At 45.9% G+C, this 22,459-nt stretch overlaps 1 protein-coding gene across 1 annotated transcript in view; it reads right to left on the bottom strand.

The window, feature by feature from the left end:
• Window positions 1-6,044: 6,044 nt before the first annotated feature.
• hh (hedgehog signaling protein) overlaps window positions 6,045-22,459 on the bottom strand; it is a 190,918-nt gene continuing 174,503 nt past the window's right edge. Inside the window, exons 2-3 of the mRNA XM_077628331.1 lie at window positions 9,027-9,288; window positions 6,045-7,680 (exon numbers count right to left, since the gene is read on the bottom strand). Of these exons, the coding sequence (XP_077484457.1) occupies window positions 6,992-7,680; window positions 9,027-9,288 (951 nt within the window). The 3' untranslated portion in view covers window positions 6,045-6,991. The remainder of the gene's footprint in view (window positions 7,681-9,026; window positions 9,289-22,459) is intronic.

Below are 22,459 nucleotides of genomic sequence, written 5' to 3'. Positions count from 1 at the left end.
GCGCAGGACTTAGAACTGGCTCAGCTGACTGAACATCACGTAGTAGAAGGCCATCATAGATTGCCTGCGAAACGTGGCAAAATCCCGGCAGTCCTGGTTCGTTTTCACGTCTAACGACAGATAAGTGGATGGCAAAGAAGCAAAGTATGCGGGAAGCTGAATCCACGGTGTACTTCCTCGACAATTAAACATCGAAGAACAAAAAGCTTCTGTAAATATTGAAAAAAGGATACAGAAAAGGAGTATGAATATGCTTTAAAAAGTAGTGGAAAGCTGCTTGTGCGCAAGTGTCATGGTGAACCAGCAATACGAATTGTATATGAAGCCGACCTCGAAAGGATAATTTAAACGGGTGACGCCTTTCCAGCGCCCTGCTCATTTTTTTTCTTTTTTCATGGCATCGCCAACCAAGCCTCTTTGCTATGATGCTTTATCTTTTAATTCTGCTGGGCGCAGTTCTCTTGTTCACGAACATGAGAAGATGTCAGTCTTTCACGTGAATATTAGAACCCTAAAAAACAAGCAGTTTGAAACTCAAACAGCTCTGAGTTCAATGAATCATAGGTTTGATGTATTAGCATATACGGAAACGTGGTTCACAGGTGAAACTGATGTATATTTTCCTGGATACAAATTTCAAGGTGTGTTCAGAGAAAACCGCAGAGGATGCGGCGTTGCATTCTGCGTTAAAGAAAATCTTGAATATGAAGTCTCATCAGATTCCTCTCTTTTCTGCACGCACTACGAATCTCTTGCCTTAAAATGTTCTGGAACGCTGGCTGTTTGCATTTATCAACCCCCATCTAGTTAAACTTCTGAACTTATTCAGCTTATGCGCGACCTTCTTGAATATGCATGTGTTGTAAATATGCCTTTTGTTCTAGTTGGAGATCTCAATATTGATCTTTTGATAAACAGTCCACCTGACGTTCTTTTTACGACGCCATTGCGACATTTTATTGCACCAACGTTATTTAGTCACCAACAAGAATAACTTTAGGAAAGAGTAACAGATGTGTGTGTTATAAATCATGAGCTGCCGGCCTAGCTCGAGCGCTCCTGCCCGCGCCACTGCACAGTTCGTCTTCTTCGTCACACTACCCGGGGCCACCGAGCGATCGTCCCGATCGGTGGCAAAGAGACGCGCGAAGAGGCTACGGGCTTAAGAGTATGGTGGGACAGGAACGAGAAAAGAGTAAGGTGCTGGCCACCATGATGAATGAGATGGCTGAATGATTCCTGGTTTTGAAGCTTCCGGGCCGCAGGTCGCCAAGAGCCGACGGTCAAGGCCCCAGGAGGCGGCGAACGGCCTGGGCAGGGGAACAGTGTCTTCAGATGTACGCGGCGTCTCGGGTCGGTGGGGGTCGATAGGTCAGGTCCTTGAGTCGGGTTCAGCTCGTCGTTTTGAGTGGTCTGGGCGGGGGACGGGGCGGGGAGGAACGGCGAGGTCGGTTCGGGTCTGAAAGGCTGGGGCACGGCCGAGCGACGCAGGCCAAGAACTCACGGCTGACGATTACGGCTGACGCAGGAACGGAAGCTCCCCGGACCAGGATGTCGATGGTACCCTTCAAGCTCCACTAAATGTTACGTGGCGGCCAGCCGAAGAAAGAGACACGATGATCGACGGCAAAGAGATGATTTGTTGTGGTCTTTGTTGTCGCCTCAAATACGATGGCACATACCCACGGTGGGGGATTGGCCAGGGTTTGGTGCAGGAGATGATTTAATGGCTGCTGACATAGCGCGAGCGCTCCCGCGCCACTGCACAGTTAGTCGTCTTCTTCGTCAGAATATAGTATATAGAATTTTTAACGAAGAAAATCTTGTCGAGTTTAGATCAGTGATAGAAAGCACTGACTGGAGCGACGTATACAATGAGTTAAATCCTAGTTTAGCGTACAAATTTTTTTTTTTCAGTTAGTAAAGCGAAAATCGATAGCGCATTTCGTTTGACAGTAAGGAAAACCCTCAAGCAGTCTCGATAACCATGGGTAAAAATAGAGTTATACAAGCGGATTCAAGCCAGTGATAAGCTTTTTCACAAATTCATCTGATATAAAGATCCAGTTACACTGAAGGAATACAAAAATAAGAAATAAGCTAGGTTCCGATATTTTAAAAAACGCGGAAAGAATACTACAAGAATAAATTTGCAGCAGTGTTTAAGTGCCCTAAAAAAATCTGGAATTGTCTCAATGATCTTCTGTTAAAGGCTACAAGTCCCATTCCGAGCACATTAACACTTAATGATGTTGAATACAGTGGGGCTGCTTTGGCAGAGAAGTTTAATGTGCATTTTCTATCCTCTGGTGAGTCGTCTCAGAAACAAGAGAAAGTATGAAATTTTCAGTATGTTGTCTCTCCTGTTGGAAGTTCTATATTCTTCATTCCGTGCAGTGAACATGAAGTGTTCACATTCCTTAAAAACATAGGTAAATCCACTGCCTCGGGTGTAGACGAAATTAAGGCTGAACCTATTATAGCTGTTGCTGATATCGTCCGCGTGCCCTTGCAGCTTGTATGTAACGAAGCGTTAGCTCAGGGCATTTTTCCACACGGTACGAAAATTGCAAGAGTGGTTGTTTTGCACAAAGGTGGCCCATATGACAATATAAATAACTGCAGACATACATCTGTCCCTTTGTTTTCTAAGCTGCTAGAATATTTGATCAAAACTAGACTATGTAAGTTCTTCGACTACAAATTTTTGCCAATGAACAGTTCGCGTTCCGTGAGAAGCGGCCTACTGAAATGGCACTGCTTAGAATAAAAAAAAATAATATTTTCTAATGTGGATGATAACCAGTACCAGTAGGAGTTTTTTAGATTTCGAAAAGGCTTTTGACTCCATTAAACACGGCATACTATTCTATAAGCTACCGTTTTATGGCATTCGAGGAGTTGCCTTAAAACTGATCCGCAGTTATCTTCCCGGTCGCGTGCAGTTCACATATCTGAATGGCCATCAGTCAAAACTAGCCCAAATAATATATTGTGTCCCACAAGGGTCTTTCCTGGGTCCAATATTCTTTACATTAATGATATTGTAGCCATCCCAAAAACTCCTGCAGTAACTCTTTATGCAGACGATACCAGTGTGTCTTTTGCGGCATGTATGTTAATAATATTCAGGCTGAGAATAATGCATGGTTACATAAATTATATTTATGGTTGAATATAAATAAACTAGAATTAAATGTTAGTGAAACATAGGTTATTGTATATAAAGCTCGCAACTAGAAAACAGTGTAATCGAACGCGTTTCTTTCTACAAATTTTTAGGTGTTTTGAAGAACACTTGAACTGGGCCCTGTATATTAATAGGATTTATCCCAACATATCCACGGAACTGTGTGTGCTGTATAAAATTAGAAATCTTGTTCACAAATGGCTCAAGTGGCAATTATATTACACCATTATGAAGCCGCCGCGGTGGCTGAGTGGTTATGGCGCTCGGCTGCTGGCCCGAAAGACGCGGGTTCGATCCCGGCCGCGGCTGTCGAATTTCGATGGACGCGAAATTTTCAAGGCCCGTGTACTGTGCGATGTCAGTGCACGTGAAAGAACCCCAGGCGGTCGAAACTTCCGGAGCCCTTCACTACGGCGTCTCTCATAGCCTGAGTCGCTTTGGCACGTTAAAGCCCCATAAAACCGCAACCATTACACCCTTATTCATTCACACCTTCACTATATTGTTTACTGATTACAGGTGGGAAACAAAAACTAAAGCCATGAGGTTGATAACGTTGCAGAAAAAAGTCATACGATATGTCGAAAATCTTGCCTATAATGATCACAAAGTTTTTACTTTTTAGAGCACTCCGTACTAAAGGTGGATCAATTGTTTGAGTTGAAATTGCTTTGTCATGTCTTTAATGAATACAAACTGTATTCATCTAAATATATTGAATTACATTCAAGTAGTAATGCTCCCTCTAAGTTAAGACACACCAGCTAGCGAATGTCACTTGTGCGAATGAATTATGGTACCCAAATGCTTTCCTATTTAATTCCCAGTATTCTTGATAAACACACACAGGCGATGAAAATTATTCACCAATATGGGTCCGAGAAATCTTTTAAAAAGAATGCTCCATATTACCTGCTTGCTTGTTCTAGCCATTAATGGGTTGTTGATAGAAATAGTCATTGTTTCTGATGTTTCGTTGACTGTGTAAATTTCCTTGCATTTCTTACTTTATTCATATCTTTTAGCTATTCAGTGCAAAAGTGCGCCCTTTCTTCCCATTGTTTACTTTATTTAAAAGTGCGTTCTCTATGTAACAAGTGCATGAAGTTCTCGTTCCTTTTGCAGCCTCCTATTCTGAGCTGTGCGACGGTTGCTTCGGCCCCGTCAGGCAGATCACATCTGCATTTGGCCTTGCACCAGAGATCTTTTTGTCTGAATAAAAGAACGTCCGTCCGTCCGTCAATCAATCAATCATCTACCCCGTAGAAAAGTACTGGTGAGGTACAGCACAGATATGCAGCACCCACCTCCGGGGAAGAAACGTGGAGGCTAACGGAAAGGGCTGAGGTCAAGTTAAGGACAACGCAGCGAGCTATGGAAAGGAAAATGACAGGTGTAACGTTAAGAGAACGGAAGCGGGCAGAGTGGGTGAGGGAAAAAAACGCTTGTCAATGTCATCCTAGTCGAAATTAAGAGGAATAAATGGGAGTGGGCAGGGCATGCAATGAGAAGGCAAGATAACCGCCGGTCCTTAAGGGATACGGAGTGGATTACAAGAGCAAGCGAGCGTAGCAGGGGGTGGCAAAAAGTTAGGCTGGTGGATGAGGGTAAGAAGTTTGTGCAGCTGACAAAAGACAAGATTAATTAGAGAGACATGGGAGAGGCCTTTGTCCTGCAGTGGGCGTAGTCAGGCTGATGATGCTGATTTCAGCCGTGATGGCTCTGCGAGTGGCTAACATAATCTAGATGCGGCCGACCCCCAATTCTAAGTACACACCGCAAGGCCTTCGCAAAGCCCTAGGCTTAATTCCTTTATGTTAAAGCTTTGTAATGATACTACAGTTAAGTACAACCCATGAACGAAGTGGAAAATACTCCTCAAAGAAGGCCCTGCAGTCAAAAGCCTCGAACGATTGCCTTGACGCAGTTGTGCCTGCTTGCGTGACATCGCCGGTGGGTGGTGGGTTCTGAAGCATACAGGCTTAGGGTGAGGGCGCGGCAGCCACTGACCCAGTGGATTAATAGCGACGTCGTTACAATTGTTCGCCATTGGCAGCAGGGCAGCCTACGAGGGGAATTGTCCACTTCGCTCTTCCGTTGCATTCAACTATAGTTGAAATAAGACGAAATGTGCATGGGCATGGCGTTTTGTACGGAGTGCGGATAACCGATGGACCTTTGGGACGATGCAGTGTACGCGAAGGGAACGCAAACGTGGGAGACATCGGGGGAGCGTGTATGATTACGGAATGTGAGCGAACAGGATGAGCGCAGCTGACGCAAGTCGGGGTCTACAGAAGATAGGCCTTTCTCCTGGGCCGGCGGTGGTAACGACAATGGTAATGACAGCACTTGCTGAGGACGACGGGTCTCGATCAGAACCACTGGGTGAGTGGCTGCCGCGCCCTCACCCTAAGCCCGTATGCTTCAGAGTCGTACCAAAGCAAGTCGTGCGGTGGTCATCAACTGCACAGGGCGCTGCTTCCCGTGATTATAGCATGGCAGCACAAACCGGAGCCAAAGCGGCGTCTTGTACATGAGTAGTGCACCCAAGAGCACGCGCCGACTCGATCAACATTGAACCCAGGTGCAGTATACACAAGTTTTATTTTCAGCATGCTGCTTTCTTTTCCGCCGTGAGTCTGTACCACATGGTCGCCCTAATTCCGTTTAGATGCGAAGTGCATAAGCTATCTTGTCATATGAAGTCGCTGCATATCACCCGTCCACCCTTCGCCCCAGGTAACAAGGCTCTTTCTTGGGCTTGTTGGTTGGCCATAATTTTCGCGAAAACTTAAGCGCACAAGAAGACGGGGACATACAAGAGACCCAGGACATAGCGCTTTGTCCCGGGTCTCTCACATGTCCCCGTCTTCTTGTGCGCTAACGTTGGCGTCGAAATTAATAGCACCAGGTAAATCACTGAATTCCCCGCTTTCACGAGCCTGCGGTGGGCAGAAGGAGGGATGTTGATTATACTCACACACCGTATGTCTCAATGACTAGAACGCATGGAAAACGAGTCGTGTTTATTCGACATTATTCACCGTTATTTCGCGACAAGTAAATGGACGCTGACTAAAACATTTTTTTTTTCCGCTGCCGCTGGCTTTTGTGGCACACACTGTGAGTTCGGCATGCGCTTGCTCACCTGGATCACATCACCATAAGACAACTGAGTGAGTGTTGCAGTTGCAGTGCTTTGTCAGGAGCATGCCGCACATAAATTCATTCATGTGCTGATAACAGTGGAGCACTGTCTCATTGCAAAGCATCTGTCACATAGTGTGTTTTCGCGCTCAGAGTTAAAATACTCAGTTAACGCGCGAGGTGGCAATTGCTACTCAACCTTTTCATTCCTAGCGCCATTTTCTGTCTAGTTTGGAAGCGGCAGTTTCTTACATACCCGGCTCTGCGCCCGTTGTCTTGTACGCAGCCGTTCCTCCTACCAACGGTATTACTCTGCATGTGTTTCTACAGCTCTCCTGCCAGTATCTCAATTTCACTGACGAAAACTTTAAGGCGGGTACTTTGGGAAGCCACAGCTTGGGGCGAAAAGAGAAACACGATCGGTGACTGCGTTCGGCCTGCAGCCTCCTGGCACGGCCAATTTCTGTACGCGGTAGCGGCATTGTTAGGCTGATTGGTGTCCGCACCGTGAAGCTAAAGTCCGTCAGCTCCCCTGACTACAAGGTATGGCTCAGCTCAAGGCCACTAGACTCCGCGCCAGCATTAGACAAGGTGCACTTTGCGGCGGTTTCAAAAATAAGTTAGGCAGTTCCTTCACAGATGCGAGGACGTTCATTCCAGCAGGTACGCACTCGGGAGTAGCTGGTAGAAGAGTCTGTACAGAGTGTCCGCGTAACAGTGCACCCCCTGGAGGCTGCACGCAGTAGGTTTGCTTGGAGCCACCAAGCTGCGCCAAAGACGCAACGGCGCGAAAGCCCAGTGCGCCAGCGCTTGGTTCTTCACACCCGCGTAGCACGACGCCGCCACTCCGTCCACGATCACAGTTCCCTCTGTCGTGAGAGGCGCGTACACACCCGTCAGCAATTCCGCGCGGACGTCACGGACGCGCTCTGCCCGCAAGTGTCTAGTTCTCACATCACTCGGTAGATGACGCCACGCTTCAGTACCGTTGGACTCACCGCTGCCGCTGTGAACGAGCACTAAACCACCCGGCGCGACTCGAGCGGCGAATGTGGGTTGCGGCTTGTCGTCATTGCTGGCCGCATAGAAGAGTAGGTGGGCAGGTGTGAGCGTCACACGGTGCCCCGACTCTGTGACAACGGTGTAGAAGAGGCGCTCCGCGTCGCTCTGACGGTCCAGAAACGCGATCACTTCACTGAACACTGCTGTCCGGCCGTCGGCGCCCAGCGCCAGCACGCGGTCGCCGAGCAGCAGATCGGCGAGCCGCTTGGCTCCTGCAGGAGTCTGGACCAAGGAGTCGCCGTGGAAGCAGCCGCCCGTCCGCGCGGACCCGTATGACTCTGCGAAGCAACCAAGGGGCAGCGTGCATTGCATGAAGAAAGAGCTCGAAGAAGGTTAAGTACTAAAATAAGGCACACGGACAAGAACCAACAAGATACGCGCCACTCTATTAAGAAGAGAAACAAAGGCATGAAAGAACAGTGCACTACAGCGTGTTTCGCAAAGGCACCAATGTTTCTTACCTAATATCATTAAGCGCCCGCACTTTAAGCCCTGGTAATAGATGCAAGTAAGGCACCTAAGCGGATGTAATCGGCACCCCCGATCAATCCTACAATTGCCTACGATGCAACTGCTAAACCCATGACGACACTTGAATTAATTTGATAAGCTGACTACCATCAGGTGGCAAATGTGGAAAACTGTGTTTGAAGGGCAATTCTGCACTGACTTCTCTAGCATTAGACGTATTTAGCATACCGGAAACGTACAGTCCGCGTCACCCTTGTGTACAGCGCTCGAGCAGTGCGTAACTGGTAACAAAAACTGAAATTAAAGAGCAGCTCCTGAATTCTGGGCAAAGAGCTTGTGTCTAATCTGTTGCGGGTCTGTCCGGCACTACGTCCGCGAAAGCGTTGCCTTTGGACTCTACACGCTGCGACAAGCTCTGGATTAATTTATAGGGAAGTGCACCGCCCGAGCGCTCTATACACATGTGTGAAGCACACTCTACTAGCGGAGACGTATACCGGTTTACCGGACCAGTCCTGCACATGCTCAATGCCATTGTTGGGGTGAGAGGAAGCCACTGCGCGCGTGCGCAGGAGGGATCCCGTAATCAGGTATCCATCTCCGCTAGTACGCCTCCGGTATGCTAAAAACGTCTATTATCATCACCGGCGACTTCCCAGCCCAGAACGGAATCCATTCCACAGCCCGAAGCAGGAGCAACTCGGGCAAGTTTTCAACACCGACGTTATTTTTGTTCTGTGCTGACTTTAAGCAAAAACAGAACAATACTACGGCGGGCAGAGGAGAGAAAAGGCAAAAACAAAGGAACGCACTCGTCAGCGAGAAGCGTCACGAAGTTCACGAAACTGATCGAACCGACTGCGTGCATGTCGTGGGGCGTGTTATCTTTGCGCCTGGCACGACGCGTGGTCTGCAGCGCTTACGTGGCCGCCCTAAGAAGAAGGGGTTCCGCTCAAACGTGACTTAAAGCACCGGTGCGAGCAGGGATCACCGGAGCCACGGCCGGTGGCTGCCGAGGGAGCTGCTGATGAAAGACGCCCAAGCAATGGATGGAACCTTGGTCGCAGGTAAGAGGCCAATGAACGCTTCCTCGAGGCACGCAGCCACCGCCCATCGCGGACTGCGTGCCGGCTAGAAAAGGCGTGCTACTCACCGGATTTGACCGACAGGTGTATGTGGGTGCGAGACTCGTAGTAGACCCAGTCGAAGCCGGCCTCGACTGCCAGCCGCGCCAGCATGCCGTACTTTGAGCGCTCGCGGTCGCTCGTCGTCACGTCCACGGCGCGGCCCTCGTAGTGCAGCGAGTGGGGGGCATGGTGGCCCTCCTCGTCCCAGCCCTCGGTGACGCGCAGCCGTACGCCGGGCCACTGGTTCATCACCGACACGGCCAGCGTGTTCAGCTTGCTCTTGCAGCGCTGCGAGGGCCAAGTCAGTTACTGCGCACCCTGCTTTCAGAAGCCCGTCTGTCGGCGCGTAGCTCCGCGTGAGAACTGCCGCAACCGAACACCGTCAGGCGTGCCTTGTTTTAGTGCCGGTTTTGTGGCGGGCTGCCCACCGCGTGGTGGGCAACCTGACCAGGCATATATGCCTAGCAACCTGCCCGCCGTGTCAGGCGGCAGCTCATTCAATCGTGAGGCTGCTCGGAGAGAGCAACCTCGGTCGCAACACAAGGAAACCAAGTACCCCCCCCCCCCAACCCAATAATAATAATAATAATAATAATAATAATAATAATAATAATAATAATAATAATAATAATAATAATAATAATGCTTAGTCATGCCGACAGGTATGAAAAGGAGTCGAGGGAAAAAGCCACGACGCATGACAGGCCCTCGACCCCTGGTGCAAAGATATCGGCAAGCAGGGTTTTTCTTTTCACAGAGTTATTTCCTGGCACGGCACAAGCGAAGTCTACAAAGACAATAATACATGTTTATACAAAAATAACATGTGAAAAGAAAACAGGAATAGATTCACAATTAATAAAACCAAGAAAAAAATGAGTAAAAGAATTATAAGCGTGATTTGACATAATGTACAAAAAAGGCCTTAAAATATATGACATTTAAATCAGCGTTTTTGTTTTGCAGGGTAGTGAGGTGTTTTGGTAGTTGATAGGATAGCATTTGTCGTCCATAATTTGTTCTCATAGTCTCTATATGCCATGGAAAAATATTGCGTGATTGTACGTCTGGTTATTTCTAGGTAATGAGGCCCAAGTGTGCCTTGGTTGCACAATATTTCGTACTTCCTTCTTAAAGCGCGATAATAACTCAAAGCTCTACAAGGAAAAGATTTTCAGTGCATTTAAAGTTATGAAATTAAGCTATGAAAGTTATGAAAGTTATGCTAGTGCTTTGTTCTCAATTTAATTGGAATATGCTTCATATGGCCTTTTTTGGAGAATAAACATTTTTTCATGATTACTCAGGGGCGTAGTGCCCCAGACAATGTGACAGTATTGTAGCTGTGAACAGAATAATGATTTATGTACAAGTTTTTTAATATTGACTGGAAGAATGATTCTGTGTCTATACATTTGCCCAACTATTCGTGCACGTTTCGGAAGAATGCTGTCAATCCCACAACATTTTCTAATGAAAGATGACACCAAGTGATTTGAAGCTAATTACAATTTCGATTACCTTTGAGTTCAGTGCTAGATTTCTCTCTATGATTACGATATTATTTTGTGGACGAAATATAACGGCCTCGCTTTTATCAGAATTGATTTTTAGCGCATTATGAGCTGTCAAGACACTTACAAGGAGCACGTTAAAGAACCCCAGGTGGTCGAAATTCCCGGAGCCCTTCACTACGGCGTCCTTCATAGCCTGAGTTGCTTTGGGACGCTAAACACCCATAAACCAAACCAAACTTACATGGGAGAGTGTTTCGTTAGCCTTGTCTATTAGGTCATTGTAGTTATGAGCTGAAAAAAATAAGCTGGTATCATCGGCATAGATAAAGAAAGCTGCTTGGTTGTCTATGTTTACTATATCATTAACATAAAAATTAAAGAGCACAGTTCTGAGTATGCTTCCTTGAGGCATGCCGCAACAAATTGGCTTTGTTATGAAAGTTATGCTAGTGCTTTGTTCTCAATTTAATTGGAATTTATGCTGACTTATTGTTGGCGATGAGAGAGGTACGATTGGAGGAGCTGTGGTGGGAGGCCTCTTATGCCGTACAATTCAATTTCTGTAATAATTTATTATGGTTCAAGAAATCAAAGGCTTTTAAAAAGTCAACAAATACCCCTAGTACAATTGTTTTTTTTTTCTTCAAAGCTACGCAAAATATATTCTTTTTGGTGTAGTAGGGCTAAATCTGTAGATCTATGTTTCCGAAAACCAAATTGCGAATCTGTTATAAGACAGTGCTTATCGCCGAACTTAATTAGGCACGAAAGGATTATTTTTTCATGTCCTTTCGAGAAACAAGGCAAAATAGAAATAGGCCGGTAATTTGCCTAATTGTTTTTGTCGCCCTTTTTTTTTTGTAAATTACTACAACTTTTGCGACCTGAATCTTTTCAACGAAAATTCTTTGTTGCAAACATAGATCGAAAAGATAAGTCAAGAGTGGGGAGATGAGATGTATTACATCCTTGATAGGTTTGTTCTGAATTTCATTTACGCCACAAGCGGAGCTATTATTCAGTTCGAGAAATGCTGACGCTACTTTTTGTTCTGAAACTGCTTGAAGAAAAAGACTGTCAGAGATCCGATTTTCCGCATAAGGATAAGCAACTTTAGTACACTGGAAGTGAGGCACGTCTATGAAATGATCATCAAACGCGTTCGATAGCGCAGTTCTGCTTATACTACTGTCATTAATAGCAGTATTTTCGATAGACTTGCACTTTTTTTTGTTTGAAAAGCGAGTTTAGCTTCCGATACAAGAGTTCAGAGTTATGGCAGTCCTCGAAACATATACTAAAATACAGTTCTCTGGAAAATTCAATGTCCTTGTTTAGTTTATTTCAGTGCACCTTGAGGTCTGCTAATTTTAATGGGTCTCTATTTGTATGAAGGTAGGATAAAGTTTGTTTTTAACTTTGATACGGTTTATAAGATCTCGAGTTATCCATGGTTTGCGAATCTTTTTCGAACGTTTCACACTAACATACGGGAAATGCTGTACATATTGTTTTTTGAACAGGTCCATAAAATACTCATACGCCGTGTTACTGTCTTTTATGTTGTACATGTAGGACCAATCGCTGGCTGAGATAGCTTTTCCGAACGCTTCAAGACCTTCTTTAGTAATACTTTGTATGGTATGTACAGTGTTATATGTGTTGCTTTTCTTGTTTTTTCTACGCAAATAAAAACACCCAAGTGATTACTGATATCACACACAACACAGGAAGAAACTGAGGAACTTTCAAAATTTGTTATGAAGACATCTAGCAGCGTTTGAGAGGAACAGGTGATACGTGTTGGTAATGAAATCACATTCTCACAACCATTGCTGCAAAGTATGACACCCAGTTGCTTAGCGGCAGTGCCACTGCTCATCATATCTATGTTTAGATCTCCGCCAAGAATCACTTTAAGCTTCTTTTCATTAATGAAGCTGAAATATGCGTCGATTAACTGAAAGAAGTTTGAAATGTCACCACTTGGCGGTCAGTACATTACTGACAAAACAATTTCACCGCTAAGAATAGAAAAAAATTCATAGCCATCACATACATAGCAATACTGCGTGAGGGCATCGCACCTCAGATAGTCTTTTATGAACAGGGAAACACCTCCACCGCGCTGGGTAACACGATTCAGAAGGAAACTATTTTAGGATGGTAGAAAAAAAAATCATCGTTTTCTTTGAACCACGCCTCGGTAAACATAAGGGCGTCGCATTCAAATCTGAAACTACTGAAAAGTGAATTTATCTCTAAAGATTTGTTTTTGAGTGAACGTGTGTTGACGTGAGAGCATTTTAGCATTTCGGAAGAACAGGAACCGAGAGTATTCTTAAGTTCGCTTGAAACTCTGTATGAAGAATTATTCATGCCTCAGGAGAAAGTTCGGTCAGTCTTGTTTCTACGTTTCACCAAATTTGCTCCAAGTCTCGCTCATACTTGATATGAAAACAACTGCCCCACAATCTTTCCTCACAAATATCTTGCACTCTTTTTGCCACACAATACGGAAACTCTTAGTTTTCGCCCAAGCTTTCGAAAGCTGCAGCAGATACCTTGTGAGCCGCGTGAGATTTTCATTTAAGTAGGTATTGCCCTTCCGCTTGTGCAGTTCATTCTTGTTTGTCTGCCAGTTATCTCCCGTGCTCTTACTGGCAAAACGCACTGTAAATGCTGGGAGTCAATCTTATTTCGCCGGGAGACTGTGAACGGCCTCAATGTCTGATCTGGTCACAGCCGGAACAGCAATCATTCCAGCGACTTCATTTAGTTTCACCACCAAGTCTTCGTCAGGCGTAGCTGCTATTCCATGGATTTCTAAGTTACGCGAGCGGCTATGCTGTTCCGTTGTGTTCAGATCCTGCCGAAGGAGGCGGGTCTCTTCTGTGCACTTGCTGTTCTCGACAGCTTCCACTAGTTCTATGGCACTGTTTCCACTGTTTCCAGTTGTTCGTTTCTATGGCGGCACCTGCCATAGATGGGCAGCGGCGCATCGCCTGACAGCTGCACCACTGGGTCAGGAGTGGCAGGAAGACTCCCAGGGATCTATGAATGAAGAGAATGTACAATTCCGCATATATCTACATTAACCCATTATAGCTATCCGAACAACTACCATCCGTGAACACTCTTAACACCGGAACTGAGGGGAAAACCGAACTGCTAGCGAACCTAATTCGTATTTGGCCTAACTACGCAAATCGACCATCATACTTTTAATTTTTTTTTAAATTATGGATGCCTGCCTATTCGTTGTTGATCATCATTGCTTTCAGGTCATAAGTTGCTGCAGTAAATACCGCTGCTAAAAGCAAAGATGCCGACAAGCCCATGGTACCTCCTTCACAACCCCCTCCTGTGCCAACACGTCCAAGTGTGTCCTGTCAGCGAACTATCGTCAAGGGTGTTCTGACCTCGTCCTGTGCGGACGCTTGGCTTCCCCTATTTCGTTCTACTGAGCCTCCTGAGCGTAAGCGCGCATCGTCGAGCTCAACAGTCGTTACACACGGGCTCTCAGGGCAAGATCACGAAGCCCTCGTCTCCCTTAGAACGGTGGTCAGCGCCATTCGCTGTCTACTACAGGCCCTGCAATCCCCAACCGCTAAAAGCGTTTTGTGAGGTGAGGAAGTGAGAGGCGCGGCTTTCTTACTGTGAAACGTAAGAGGCCTGAAGTCAAGAATCTCAGGCTTCCGACAATATGTGTTCAACAACCACCTCCTGATATTGGCCATCTGCAAGCCTAACTTATAAAAGTTGAAGACTAGCGTACGTCCTGTGTATATGTCTTCTTGTCCCTTGTGTTCACCAAGAGCTAGAAAATATGAATTCAAACATTATCCAACTAGCCCAAGTTTCTACCTTACTATTTATCCCAGGCACTAAGGCTTTTCGGGTACGAGCCCTTCTTCGCCCCCACATTCGGGGAGCGCCGCAAAGTTTTGGTCAGCATCAGCACCGACATGGCGGACGTTTGCTGCCCAGTTTCCCCACAATGAAAATCAGTACGCGTGTTTCATAGTCAAGAAAGGACCCATATAGTTAGCACTGATTGCAGCGTATGTCTCCCCCTCCTCAAAACTGAACTGCGAGAGGCTGAAAGCCATCGTGGAGGCAACCCGTGCTCAACATGGAATATAGCACATCAGCGCTGATTCAGCGCTTGTCCTGTGTTCTCTTGTCTCTCGTGCTTGTTGCTTCTCGCTGCAGTTTTCCATTATGATTCACCAACTAGCCCACACCAAGATATTAGCCCGTTCTCCTTGGATTATTAGCGGCCATTTCAACGCCCTCCACCTACTGTGGAGAAGTCCTAGAATCAACGGCAGAGGAACGGATCTCCCCGCAAGGGGGCGCCTGCAGCTTGCAGGCGTCGCGACGGTGTGTGGCGACACCGCGGGTTCCCGAGCATCCGCAGGGACATCCCCGCAAGGGGATGATGGTGAACAGTGCATCACCACGGACCCGAGCACCCACGTTTCGCCGTGCGTGGCATCGCCGTGTCCGGGGAAAAGGGGATCCTGGTGGTTGAGCCGATGCCCAGCATTTAGACCTTTAAAGCCCCTCGGCGAAGGTAACACACCACTTAGGCCCCAGCTTCCTGTAGACGGCACCTTCGGCCTGACCCGACCGGGGGAAATCGGCAGTCGCCTTTTCCTATTCTCCACTTCATCTTTCACTTTCCTACCCCTTTCTCACTACTCTCCTGTCTCCTACTCACTTCTTGGTTTTTTTCTTTTTTCCTGGCAGCGAAGGTTAACCTTGTGTGGCTGACAAACCTTTGTTACGCCATATTTGGTTATAGTGATGGTGTACAGCTGGCGTGGACAGGGCTTTTTAAAGGCACCTGTCCCGTCCCCATGTAGGGCTTCATGGTGGGTGGCTGCCACCATTGCCGAACAAAGAACATATTCCATGGCTTCTCATTTCTTTCAACCCGATCTCCCTCGAAAAAGAGGGCGCACCGAGACATAAATTCCTCAAAAAAAAAAAACACTACAAGCTTCCCTCGATTCCACGTTGTTCACAGCGAACACGAGGAACAGACTGCTAGACAAGTGTCACCATTCATTGTTACCAGGACTTTAACAAGTGCCATAGAAGAAGGGTACAAGATCAAAAAAGTAGCAAACGGAGACCTTCCTTTAGAAGTTTTATACAACCACCAACAAGAGAAATTGTCAGAAGTGAAGTAATTTGGAGATATACCGGTCACAATCAGCACACACCGATCTTTGAATACTGCTCGGGGAGTTATCTCAGATGACGACCTCAAATATGTAACTGATGAAGAACTTCTGGAAGGTTTGAAGGAGCAAAATGTGACCAACGTGCACAGGATAAAAATGAGACGAGATAATAAAGAAATCCCCACAAAGCACATTGTCCTGACATTTGCATCTAGTATCCTCCCCGACTCCGTAGAAATGGGCTACATAAAGCTCCAACTAAGACAGTACATACCAAACCCACGACGCTGCTTCAAATGACAACGTTACGGCCACAGCTCTCAGAGTTGCCGGGGCCAACTCATATGTGCTAAATGCTCTTCCCATGAACACGATTCTGAAAACTGTGCAGTTGAACCATACCTACGTGCAAATTGTGAGGGCAGCCATCCTGCATACTCACGCGCATGTCCAGTTTGGAAACAAGAAAAGGAGATTGTCAAAATCAAAGTCAAAGAAAACATAACATTTAGGGAAGCGCGGAAGAGGGTAGCTTCGATACACAAACCTTCTTTCTCCGATGTGGTGCAAAAGGGCACAGCACCACAGCCGCTTTCGGCTCCCACTCAGGCCACACGCAGTGATCCTGTAGCGGGGCTACCCGTGCCCAAGGTGGCAGCAGCTAGCGTTGCGCCACCAGCCACAAAACAGGACGCGCGGGCCTCCAGGTCCGCGGGCCCCAAGGTCCCTCCCCAAACGGAGAGGCCGAACATGAAAACAAACGTGCGGCTCGCACGTTCGTCCAGTGTGTCGGAGGATGCGATGGACACGATGGACACAAGTCAAAGTAGTCCTATGGCGTCGACGTCGGAAGGGCGGCGGGGCTCCATAGACCGAAAAAAAAAAGCCCCGAATAAATGCGCCTGAATACCCAACCTAGTTCATTTCAGTACCCACATAATACAAGATGGCTTTTATACACTGGAACTGTAGGGGCCTCTTACATAACCTAAGCGACATAAAAGACATATTAGCCACATACTCACCTGTCGCCTTGTGTTTACAGGAGACAAATTTCGGCTCTAAACACGAAAACATTCTAAAACACTATAAGGTCTTCCGCCGTGATCGAGAGCAGGCGAGCCCGCTTTCGGGTGGCGTAGCCATCATTGTTAACAGTGGGATCGCAGCCCGAGAACACAAGCTTAAAACCAAATTAGAAGCTGTGGCGGCCATCCTGCACACATTTAAAACACTCACAGTGTGCTGCGTTTATATAGATCCACATCTTGAAATAACACTCCAAGACTTACAAGACCTTTTAGTGCAACTACCAGAACCGTTTTTGATGGTCGGGGATTTTAACGCCCACTCCAGTTTTTGGGGCAGTAACAAAACCGACACTAGAGGCCCACTGATTGAGGATTTTATACTCTCCAATAACCTTTGCCTCCTGAACACTGGCAAACAAACCTATTGTTCCCCTAGCTCAGGAAAATTCAGTTGCATAATTTGTCTTTTAGTTCGTCCTCGATTTTTACATATTTTAATTGGGATGTCTTAGATAACCCATATGGAAGTGATCATCTGCCCATACTAATTAGCTTAGCACATTCACCCGAAGTAATCCCAACTAAACCACAACCATGGAAACTGCACTTAGCCGACTGGGCACTGTTCCGTGAAAAAGCCAGCCTAGATAGAATAGTTTCTGACAACGTGAGTGTAAACGAACTAAACGAATTTCTCACAAACTGTATCATTGCCGCTGCACGCCAAGCTATTCCTCAATCCTCTGGAATAGTAAAACAAAATCACAAATACTGGTACACAAAAGAATGTAAAGAAGCAAAAAAGAAACAAACCAAAGCCTGGGGCATTTTTCGCAGATACCTTACACAGGAGAATGTTATGAAATTTAAAAAGGCGAGAGCAAAAGCTCGTTATATCCGTCGTAGTGCCGAAAAATCTTCTTGGAAAAATTACGTGTCGTCGATAAACAACTCAACCACATCAAAACAAATGTGGGAGAAGGTCAGAAAGCTAAAAGGCAACTACTCTCCGTTCACGGTCCCCCTTCTTACCGCTCCCGGTGTACAGACTAGTCTAGAACAACAGGCAGATATTTTAGACGAATATTTTTCCGAAGTTTCCAGCTCATCCCACTACAGCGATTCATTTTTAAAATACAAAAAGACAGCAGAGAAACAAAGACTGCCCACAGGTTGCAGTACAAATGAACCGTACAATAGTTTAATTACAATACAAGAAATCCAAACAGTACTTTCTGCCGGTAAACATACTGCCCCCGGCCCAGACCAAATACGTTACCAAATGCTAGCCCATCTTTCTGAACCTGCCGTAGAGGCACTTCTAAAGTTTTTTAACAAAATTTGGGTATCAGGAAAAATACCCAAAGCTTGGAAAGAAGCTATTATTGTGCCGTTTCTTAAACCCGGGAAGCCTTCAACCTCTCCGAACAGTTATAGACTCATAGCCCTTACCAGTTGCCTCGCCAAGTCCTTTGAAAGTGTCCTAAACATAAGATTAACTTTTGTCCTTCAATCCCGTGAACTTCTCGACCGCCATCAATGTGGTTTTAAAAAAGAATGCTGCATCACAGATCACCTAGTCCGCCTTGAAAATACTGTCAGAGATGCGTTTATACACAGACAACACTGTCTTGCAGTCTTTTTTGACTTAGAAAAGGCATACGACACAACCTGAAGGTTTGGGATTCTGCAAGACCTTGCCGAGCTTGGCGTGCGCGGCAGGATGTTAAATTGCATAAAAGACTTTTTATCCAATCGCTCATTCCATGTGCGCCTAGGCCCGACCCTTTCAAAGAATTTTATTCAGGAAAATGGGGTACCCCAAGGATGTATTTTAAGTACAACTCTCTTTGTCGTAAAAATGAATTCTATTAGGAAAATAATCCCAAGGGCCATTATGTATTCTGTCTATGTTGACGATCTTCAGATAGCATGTATATCCTCAAACATATCCACTTGCGAAAGACAAATACAGCTAACAATAAATAAACTGGCAACATGGGCAGACAGGAATGGTTTCCAGTTCTCTCCACAGAAAACAGTGGCCTTACTTTTTTCACTGAAACGGGGTCTACAGACAGATCCCACATTACACCTAAACGAAACCCAGTTACCTTTAAAAACTGAACACAAATTCTTAGGCATAACATTTGACCGAAAACTAACTTTTCTACCTCACATAAATGCATTGAAAAAGGAAGCTCCTCGATCGCTGAATATACTCAAAGTGCTTTCTCACAAACACTGGGGTTTTGACAGGGGAAGCCTTCTACACATCTATCGCCCTGTGGTACGGTCCTGCTTAGACTATGGTTGCCTGGTGTATGGTTCTGCAAGACCATCCTACTTGAAACGACTAGATCTAGTGCATAATTTGGGGTTGCGTCTTTCCACTGGCGCTTACAGGACGTCGCCCATAAACAGTCTTTATGTCGAAACAAAAAAACCATCACTTACAGATAGAAGAAGCATGCTTACATGCTCATACGTCCTAAAAATCCGTTCCCTTCCAAAACACATTTGTTATGAAATAGTTACAAAGTGTCCATCCAGAACAATCTTTAACAACAAACCGTAAACCACCAGGCCACTGCTCTTACGCTTTGAAGAGATCTGCCAGAATCTCGGCGTACTGAAAACATTACCCAGCATTGCGCAAAGACGAGGTCCACTGCCTCCATGGTACGATTTTCCTACATTGTGCGATTTAACTCTCACACAGTTCTGCAAAAAGCATACTCCACAACACCAAATAGTACAAGAATTTCTGGCACTTGAGGAAAAATACAATGGTTTCACAGCCTTTTATACTGACGGTTCGAAAACGGATACTTATGTAGGAAGTGCAGTGGTGCGAAGGAATTCGGAGACAACAATACGATTCCACCATGCGCATCCATCTTCACTGCAGAATGTTACGCAGTATATGTGGCCGTAGAAAAAATACTCGGCGAGAACCTCAAAAACGCTATTATTTACACAGACTCTTTAAGTATACTTACAGCCCTCCACTCAAGAAACGCAATCACTCCTATACTTGGTGACATTATACACAACATAGTAACAGCCACAGCTAGCAGACAAAACATTAAACTCTGCTGGGTCCCGAGTCATGTCGGCATAAAAGGCAATGAGCGAGCAGATTTCTGTGGTGTTCAAGCTCGTGGCAAGGAAATAAAAAAAGTAAATATACCCTTGAATGACTGCATGAAGCTAGTACAAAGGAAGTTAAGGAAAAAATGGCAATCGGCTTGGAACAGCGAATTGAATAATAAACTACACTCAGTAAAGCCGATTTTAGGTGAATTTAAGTCAGGTGTGCACCAAGAACGTTTTAAAGAAGTGATTTTATGCCGTCTCAGAATAGGCCACACGCACCTTACGCACAACTTCCTGCTAACAAAACAAGATAAACCTGTTTGCGAAGAATGCGGAGATGAACTTACGGTTAACGACATTTTATTCTCATGTACGAAACTAGAAAAACTAAGAAAAGAGTACTTCACTTAATTTTATCATGAATGCATTCCTTTCCGCCTTACATTGCTTTTAGCTGATAATGCCATTGTTAACACACCTTCCATTTTTAGCTTTTTAAAAGCAGCAGGCGTACTTGAAAAGCTGTAATTTTTTAACCACTGGATCGCTTTTATACATGATACACCTCAGCCACTTTCTCATTCTTGAGAAGTAGGCTGAGGCTGTTTATTTGATTGGGTGGGAGCCACAGGATCCTTGCTAGCCCAGGAAAGCCGCTAAGGCTGCCTGACCTTTAAGACTTTTACCATTAGCCATTTCCAAATTTCTTCCCTTCTTTTATTACTAGGCAGTACAATCTTTTTAAGTCATCTGCACCATCGCCTCTTTTTCATATTCCAAAACATTCTGTAGAAAAGCAATTCTATACCTTGTGCTTGGCGCATGATGGCCTTAGCTGCCTATGTGCCATAAAACCCAACACAACACAACACACAGAGGAACGGATCTGGCCCTGCCTACTTCAGATAATAAACCTTACTTAATGAATGACGGCAGCCCGACGTACCTGCGAGGCAGCTCCTAGAACAGTTGCCAGGACCTGACGCTAGTTTCGCGGTCCCTGCACGTGTCCAGTGCTTTTGTGATGTGGAGTCCATAGTCACCTTCTCATAATTTTAGATCTTGGGGCGTACGGCCGAGCTAAACAAGTGCACATTGACTGGGCAGCATTTAAAACACATATTGAAGAGGCCTGCAGAGAAGCTCTCACTTCTAGTTTGGAGGACACCATAGCAACTGCAATAAAGGCTGCTGGAGGCTACCTCACATTAGCAGAATACGCACTGAATTTGATATAGAATGCGACCGCCTATGTGCTATTCAGCGCCTTGCAGAAAGACGTTACAGGCGGACCAAATGTTCACGAGATCTCAGAGAAGAGCGACGTTTGCAAAAGAAACTCAAGCGACGAATGGACAGGCTGGCGCACAAGCGCTGGATGTCCTCTCAGTCTCTGGATCCCCGAAAACCCATGCCCCTCATGTGGCTGAGGGTGCGAGGGCTTCCAACGCTTCCAAAGCTAAGACAGCCTTTCTATGCGTTAGCTCTACAAGAAAACCGCCACCAGATTGAAGTAGCAGCTGACTTCTGCAGGACACTTGTGAGTGCAATGACTACCTCGAGTTACCAGCGTGTTCCTACCTGCATCACTGGAATCAGCGATGTATGTTATCTTTACTCGTGAAGAACTAGACGCTGTCCTTGCGGAAATCGCTTTCATCTTCACAAGAGCCGGACGGCACCACATATGCTGCGCTGTGCCACCTTGGCCACGACGCGCATGGAGAGCTACTCTGCCTTTACAACCGCTCATGGCAAGACAGCGTTGTTCCTCCGCAGCAGAAATTCCGTCGGCTGATACCACTACTAAATACCAGGGAAATACCCGCTCGAGCTCGCATCACAAAGGCGTGGGAAAAATATCGGAAAGAATGATTGTGAAGCTGCGAACTGGGCGAGTTGGTATTGATTCATATTTGAACAGCGCAATAAAACAACGGGACACAACGAAGAAAGGACACCACACCTTTCTTCGTTGTGTCCCGTTGTTTTATTGCGCTGTTCAAATATGAATGATTGTGATGCGCACTGAGTGGTACATTGAGCACTATATGGTTTACCCTAACGTCATGGCGGGCTTTCGGCGGGGTCGCTCCTCTATAGACAACGTAATTGATCATTTTTCCTCAGTTCAGCAAGAGAAACGGGAGAAGCGCGTAAGCGTGGCACTTTTTATTGATGTGAAAGGTGCGTTAAGATAACGTAACTCATGAACCAACCCTGATGTGCTAGAGGCTGTTGGAGTCGGTGGTCGGATGCTTACACTCTAAGAACTGAAGGAGTGCTGGGAAGGAGTGCTTGTCCCATATTCCTCTCCTTTTTTGCAGAATCGCCGCACTCGTTTAAAGAGTACGTCCTCTGCAGGAATAGATACACTCCTTTACGACACTACCGAGAAAAAAATTGCGCCGAAGCGAGCAATCTAACCATGGAACATTGCGTTGCGAGCCAGGTGCGCTATCTCTTCACTATCGCTTAGGTTTTTTTTTTTCTTTATTACATGGAAGTAGTGCCGAAAAGGAAAATCTAAGCATGCTTACGCCACAAAACACCAGGCCACCATATCCCTGCACGACCCCACATTCCAAAACATCAAAAGTCCGGGAGGCACACTCAT

Source organism: Amblyomma americanum, chromosome 6 (assembly GCF_052857255.1).
Source record: "Amblyomma americanum isolate KBUSLIRL-KWMA chromosome 6, ASM5285725v1, whole genome shotgun sequence".
Classification (NCBI taxonomy): Eukaryota; Metazoa; Arthropoda; class Arachnida; order Ixodida; family Ixodidae; genus Amblyomma; species Amblyomma americanum.
This window is presented reverse-complemented; position numbering and strand designations above follow the sequence as displayed.